The 7,749-nt window shown below is 34.2% G+C and overlaps 1 protein-coding gene across 1 annotated transcript in view; it reads right to left on the bottom strand.

The window, feature by feature from the left end:
* Window positions 1–6,749, bottom strand: part of LOC125673093 (uncharacterized) — a 22,325-nt gene extending 15,576 nt beyond the window's left edge. The window contains exon 1 of the mRNA XM_056160298.1: window positions 6,665–6,749. Within this exon, the coding sequence (XP_056016273.1) occupies window positions 6,665–6,696 (32 nt within the window). The 5' untranslated portion in view covers window positions 6,697–6,749. The remainder of the gene's footprint in view (window positions 1–6,664) is intronic.
* Window positions 6,750–7,749: the final 1,000 nt, after the last annotated feature.

A 7,749-nucleotide genomic window follows, 5' to 3' on the forward strand; every position in this document is an offset into this window, starting at 1 on the left:
GCTATTTTCAGACGCAGAATAAAGAATAAAACAAATCAAAGGTTTGAATTTAAACAATCTTCTCATAATTATCAGATCCGTCACTTCATCATGTGTATAAAACAAAGACCATGACGTCACATCAATAAGCCAAAATGTGAAAAATGATTCAGCTAACCTTGCATGTAAAAATATACGGAATATGATATCATTTTCAAAAAATGTTGGACAAAGCTCGCCGGCATCTACGTGCCTGAGAAATATGAATTCTAATCCCCACCCGCTATTCTGACTGTAAGGTTGTAATCAGATTGGATTTGCATCAATATGTGCGTGTTTATGACCTCTAGAAAAATTTAATTACTGGTATTTTATTACTGAACAAGACTTTGGAAGATGTAGATGTACGCGCATGTCTAAGAAATCTACCGGGCTACGTTAGAATAGAATAGAATATTTATTCAACCAATTTGAGCCCACAGAGAAGCATTATGATGCACAAAGTACAAAATGACAGATCACAAAGAAAAACAAAGGAAAAGAAAAACAATTGTAGTGCATGGTGAACGGACGAACCTCGAAGCAAGACACTTCTGAACAAATACATACTCTTTATAGGAATATGGTGCGCCTTTTTTTCTTCCTATAGTGCCCGTGGTGCTGTGACATCCTTTATTTACCCATCTGAATTAATACCAATATTTATGGTGCCTGCCCTAAGAAAAAGATAACTTTTGCAACGAACGATAACTTGGGTTTATGCAAATCCATTTTATCCGAACTGGTGAGCTCTTCTAAAGGCCAATGCACATCCGAGATTACGAGCAGGACTTACTGGCAAGATAATAATAATTCATAAATCGACAATTTTTGCTAAATTTGACGGGTTTGTTGCTTCAGATTATTTCACTCTTCTTCTATGAATGTATATACATGTATAACTTCAATCACAAAATATCTTTTATTTTTCAATTTATTTACCGTCAGTTACAGTTTGCATTGCTTTAAGGAGGTATACAACATCATCATAATGGCTGATTTCTTTTTAAAACATGAATGGAAATATCAGCAATATTTGTTTATTCCATTTCAATATAATTAACGAGTCCAGCAGTATTTTTTTTTTAAATCGGATTATTTTCTGCTTAAACTGCATTTTTTGACAATATAAAGTAAAATTAAAAGTTTTCAATATATCAGTTTGTGCATTTGTCCACTTTTCATCTATATCTAATTTCTCTAGTGTGTTAATCCTACTTCATATATTACGATACGGTATTAATCTTAAGAAGCTTAATATAAAAATTCCGTTAAGCCATTATAGTAAGTGTTGTGCTTCGACCACTCTGCTGTACGACTTGACCCCTTCATATCAATTCCAACCCCAAGATCAAAATGGACACGGATCACTACACAGTTGTTACCGCCATGTACATGTGTAGCTTTGAATCAAATTACCCCCATGTCAAGTATCTATCGGAAGCGAAGAGAGGGTGAATTGTCTTCATATCCTGCTCTCTGACTATCACAAGGCTCCTCATGCATCCTACATACTATACAAAACCATCAGGAAACCCCCAATACAATAACCTGGTGAACAAGTCTCATTAAACTGGTGAACGGAAAACAGCTACTGCACGGTGTTTTCATCTACACACGAACTTCGTGTAAGTAATTCGCGTTCCCAGTCTCGAAGATAGTCGGAAACTTGATGATACAAACGTAAAATGGATGCAGGGATCTATATTAGATGCTCATATACGAGATGTATAAATAATCCTGCAAGTGAAAATATATGAGAGTATTATTTTAATGAAAAGGTGAAGATAACGAAGAGTGATCAATAACGCCTATAAGAAATACAAAATTAAGAGTTGGGAAAACACCGACCCTTCCATATACTTGAAGTGGGATTAGGTACCTAGAAGGAGCAACCACGGTAAATGACGGACGGTAAATGTTTCTTCATACAAATGTCTTGAACCTCAACTTGTCATTACGCAAATGATGGATCCACAGTTTACGTAGTCTTTTCTTTTCAAATGATTTGGTTGGGTCGGGAATTTCGAAAGAAAAAGAAAAACAACCTTTTTTTCACATATCCCCTTTGCATTAGTGTCATTAACTGCTTGACAGGAAGGCATCAACCTATTTATTCGTAAGATCTACTACATGCACATCTTTGATGATCTTAGAATCTCATCAAAACCGGAACAGACGGCGTGAGGTCAAAATAATTGATTTTTGCGGTCTTGAATACAAAAAAGTTACACATGGCAGCCTATATAGATCGCTGGAATTTCAATTTTTTAAATTAGTACTGAAGTTTATCTAGGCCATATATCAACAAAATAATATTCTGTACGGCGAGACCGTGTTTGAGGGCGAAGCAAAAAGTATTAGCATTAGTATGTAGATTCATAACAGAACCAAAAATATCCTGAAGGTAGCACCTAACGTGTGAGGACTGAGCTCAAAGTATTCCAACTTTCGACATTTTTGATGCGCCTACTCATTTAACGCGCTAGTATTCGAATCGACGCTATTGGGACCAAACTTTTCAAGTTCCATAGGTATGGTTTAATTTTTCATTAGTTTTCTATATTTTCCTTGTAAACATGTATATACGAGTTACCTATAAGGAGAGCTATGCTCTTAAGGCCCTTCGGGCCGTGAGAGGGCTTCGCCCTCTAATATGAAAAATATTTATCATATAATTAATCCTATCATTCATCTTGTAAAAATCTTTTGGGTTGCCTTTCCCTCTAAGTTTTAAGAACACGTCCTGTTTTGCTGGACCATTAGAATTTAGCTCAAATATTCAGAACAGGAATAGTTTTTCTAGATTTCGTAGCACTTTGGACTAGTGATACTGTAAACCAATACTCAGGTGGCAGATAAGGACTGTGGACTTATTCTTAATTTACGCTAGAGCATTCCTTTATTTACCATTGGAAAACAAAATATTCATATCCACATATTGCAATTAATTTGAGGTTACGCTATATTTGTGGCTTGAATGACTGGACTAAATTTCAAGAATAGCGAAAAAGGACATTATACAGAGTTGTAAGAATGGAGAATTTAGAATAATTTTAAGAATGCCATACATTGAATTTTACTGCAAAGGTTTGAAAATGACAGAGATTCGGAGATGTTTGTCAAATTGGACGTGTTGCTAAATATCATTCTATTTGTAGTGACGAGTTTTAGCAGGCAATATATTAAGAGCAATTAGAATGAAATTTTAGGAAACTATTTTCTCTATCAACTAGTAATGTTAAGAAACCTTTTTAAAAACTGTGTATATTTTTTTTTTCAAAGATATAAAAATTGGCCTGTTCTTCTAAACGCAAAACTTTACAATTTCATCATGATATTGTTTATTTGCACACGTAAATGTATTCCTCAGACGTCAACGCGTATTACCACCTCCTTTATTGTATGAACGAATAAATTGAATGAATGAAAAGATGTATTTTTATCTTTGTTTCTCATTGGATATGTATTGATTCTCGGCAATCTGTTACAAGTCCACTATGATTCAATGACTGTGTATTGATACAAACATGTTTATTATATACACACTGTAAAGGAAATGTATGTTTTTACATCGATTTATTTTCACAACAACAACAGGGAAATAATGAATTATGAAAGTTATTGTGACCAGTAGAGTATACCAATCCCATTTACTCATTTCTTTGGAATGACAGTCAAAAGAAATTGTGATTGAATAATGATACACAATATATATATATAGTTAGAAATACCAGACTATCTTGTGTTTTTACAAAAAGTTAGACACAGCAAATAAGGGTCTAGAGATTTGTTTGATACATTTACATTTATCATAGAATAGAAATGTGAAAAATATGCGAAATGAAATGGGCACAAGATTTGATCTTGATGTAAATACTTTATAGTGGAAAATGCAAATTAGTATGATATGTATTTTCATTGCAGAAAATAAGCTTATAGAATTATACATCGAATTCTTGCAACTTTTCTCAGTTAATAAGTTGGTAATTCTCAGTTAGTAACTTTTTTTTTTTTCTTTTTTTACAAAAATTGTCATTTGATGGATCATGGGACCTTGAAATGGGTCATGTAAAAAGTATGTCACCATGACCTACTTTCTGAATTTTAGGGCTAATCATTCATGAATACATTTTATGTTGTTATTTCAGATACCGAGATGTTTAAAATCATCAAACCTTGTAAGTTCATACGTCTAGAGGCCTCGAAACATATTTATAAAAAAAAAAGTAGGTCACAGTGACCTACTTTTTGAATTTTGCAGACATTCAAATTTCACATTTTCAATTTTAGATGCATATTTTGGACACTATGAAAGCTAGGATCATCAAACCTTGTCAGTTGATGCATCTTGAGTCTTCATAGTTTGTTGACGAAAAAGTACGTCACCGTGACCAACTTTTGGGATTTGACGGCTATATTTTAATATTTCAGACACTATTTGACTTACAATTATCAAACTTTGTCAGTTGATGCATGTTGAGTCTTCAGAGTATCTTGACTAAAAAGTAGGTCACCGTGACCTATTTTTGGATTTTGGCGGCTACATTTGAATATTTCAGATACTATTTGACTTACAATCATCAAACTTTGTCAGTTGATGGGTCTTGAGTCTTCAGAGTGTATCGACCAAAAAGTAGGTCACTGTGACCTACTTTTGGAATTTGACGTTTATATCTGAATATTTCAGATATTATTTGACTTCAATTATCAAACTTTGTCAGTTGATGCATCTTGTGTCTTTGGAGTGTGTCGACCAAAAAGTAGGTCACTGTGGCCTTCTTTTGGAATTTGAGGGCTATATTTGAATACTATTTGACTTGTGAATTGATGCATCTTGAGTCTTCAGTGTGTCAACCAAAAGTAGGTCGCCGTGACCTACTTTTGGACAGTTACATTTAAATTTTCAGGTACCATTTGACTTAAACTTTGTTAATTGATGAATCTTGGTTAGTGAGAATTTTTGCCTGTTCTACAATGTATCAGAAGAGCGATTCTAGGCCCATGGGCCTCTTGTTATTTACTAAAATAACATTTTCATCTCCTTCATATGAAGGGTTCTTGTATGATTTTCTCCCTTTCTTTGGCACAATAACTTAGTAATGTCCATTAACTGAGAAACCTCGCGTATATCCTTAAAAAAGAAATGAAATGGGCTTACTTTTAACGTTAATCAAGTTAAACGCATACCTTGCACCTACTTTATTCAAGACCTTAGTTGCCAACTTGCCACTGGACGACTACGCTACAGTCAGAGGCATGTTGTTTGACAGGCACATTTCATAAAGGTGGCTCATAAGCCCAAGACTTGTACTTTTTAGCTCACCTGAGTCGAATGCTCAAGTGAGTTTTTCTGATCACCAATGTGTTTGCCCATGGCGTAAACTTTTCACATTTTCATCTTATTCAGAACCACTGGGTCAATTTCAACCAAACTTGGAACAAAGCATCGTTGGGTGAAGGGTTTTTGATATTTTTTTTCAAATGAAGGGCCATGCTCCCTTCAAAGGGGAGACAATCACAAAAATGCAAACTAAGGTGGGGGTCATTTAAAAATCTTCTTCTCAATAACCATTGGCCCATAGGAGCTGGAATTTACACGACAGCTTCCTAACATAGTGCAGATTCCAGTTTGTTAAAATCATGACCCCCAGGGGTAGGATGAGGCCACAATAGGAGGTCAAAGTTTTACATACAAATATAAAGGGAAAATCATTTAAAATCTTCTTCTCAAGAACCACTGAGCCAGGGAAGAAGATATTTACATGGATCTGTTAAAATCATCGCCCCTGGGGGTAGGACGGGGCCACAATAAAAGATAAAAAATTTACATACAAATATATAGGGAAAATCTTTAGATAAATGTATGGGCCAAGTTGACTCAGGTGAGCGATATGGCCCATGAACCTCTTGTTATATCTTTATAAAACTAAACTTCCTTTTTTATCCAAAGTTGTATACTTTTGTCTGCTTGACATATGTACATTTGACATATGATAATAATATTCATAATTAAATCATTTCGTGTTGATTTTAGAAATTTTTTCGAGGTGTAGTGAGCCACCATAAACTCTGATGTAAGGGGAGGGGGGATGTGAGACATGATGTGAGACATGCGCCCATCTCTCTCGCTCTCTCTCTCTCTCTCTTCATACCATCCCCTTCAAATACATGTATATTGAAAGCAGTCTGATCTTAGAATATACACCAGTGTCAGCGGAGGGGAGGGACCTATCATATTGTAATCGGGGATTTCAGGCGATTACCACTTTGACAATACATGTAACGTTTACATCATCACCGTTACAGAATTCTAAATATACTAATTCTGAATATAAATAGCTAGCAGTGGCGTAGCTTCCATTGAGGCAACCGAGACAGCTGTCTCGGTTAAAAAAACACCTTTTACGTTGTTAAAATGTCGATAGACCCCCTGCCTAGGTAATATTCGAACCCAAGCTACGCCTATGGCTAGACCTTATTTTAAGAAAAACTTCTTTGTAATCAATATCATGCTTGGGTTTTAATACAACGTATAAACAAATACTTAGAGTGCAAAACACGCCTTTCATCTAGGAAGCCCTTAAGTTTGAAGCGGTGATGGGTATAGACGAAGAGTAACACTACATGTGAAGCAAGGAAATACCTATTTACAGCGACGTGTCCGACAATTCTCATTTCCTTCACTCTTTCATAATCCCGAGGAACACCGATCAAATGCACTCAACAGGATGATACACTGAAGATTTAGAGGCAACTCGGCTGTAAGACAACATATACAGTGTATACACACAAAAACAAAGATATATGTTATGTGTGGTGGCCTTTTCAGTGCTTTTTATAAATTTTTTATTGGTTTTATATTTTTTCATCAGACACTTTAAGATAGTAGGGTGTTGTTGGATTTTTGTGAATATATATAGAATAAAATCCAAAATTATCACATAATAATCAACGATCAGTTCCTGCTAGTACTTAGTAGTATATATATATATATACACACCACACAAGGTAAAAGTACTTGCAGGAACTGATCGTTGATTAGTATGTGATCATTTTGACATTATATATACATGTATATATATATATATATATATGGTACATGAACATCTGAGAACTATCTTCAAATGCATTCGCTGTATGAATTTGACATAAATGTTTACATGTTATTGTTCGAAAATTTAGTATGAACGATTATTTTTTTAGACTATAATTAATGGATTTGCATATTTGATTTTGTATATTAAAAACATCAGTTACATGTACGTGTAAATAGCGATGCAAGGTACGGGAGAATTTTTTGAAAATATATGTTTTGTTTAATACACATCCTAAAATTTTTTTGATTTACTACATGTATGACTTACGACCAAACACCGTGTAGAAAATAAAAATCAAGACCCAATTTGTCGACTTCATCATATGACCTAAATCATTCATACACATCCTTTCTTTGATATTGATTTCAAATCCAATGTTATTCATAATTAGAATAATGTTTGGTGCACTGTTTGATATTTTTGAAAAGACGTTTTATAACTCTCTATTCTCTTGATTCTCGACAATCTGCCACATCCAGAACAAACTTAGATAGTACAAGCAATTTGGCTTTTTATTTTTTAGACTGGATATATATTATGGCCTCTTTCCAAATATATCTCAATGGTAATTGGCCAAACAATACTTTAAGGTGAGTTATATCGAGAAAACAAATAAAATTTAAAAATAAAT

This window comes from Ostrea edulis, chromosome 3, assembly GCF_947568905.1.
Source record: "Ostrea edulis chromosome 3, xbOstEdul1.1, whole genome shotgun sequence".
NCBI classification, from domain to species: domain Eukaryota; kingdom Metazoa; phylum Mollusca; class Bivalvia; order Ostreida; family Ostreidae; genus Ostrea; species Ostrea edulis.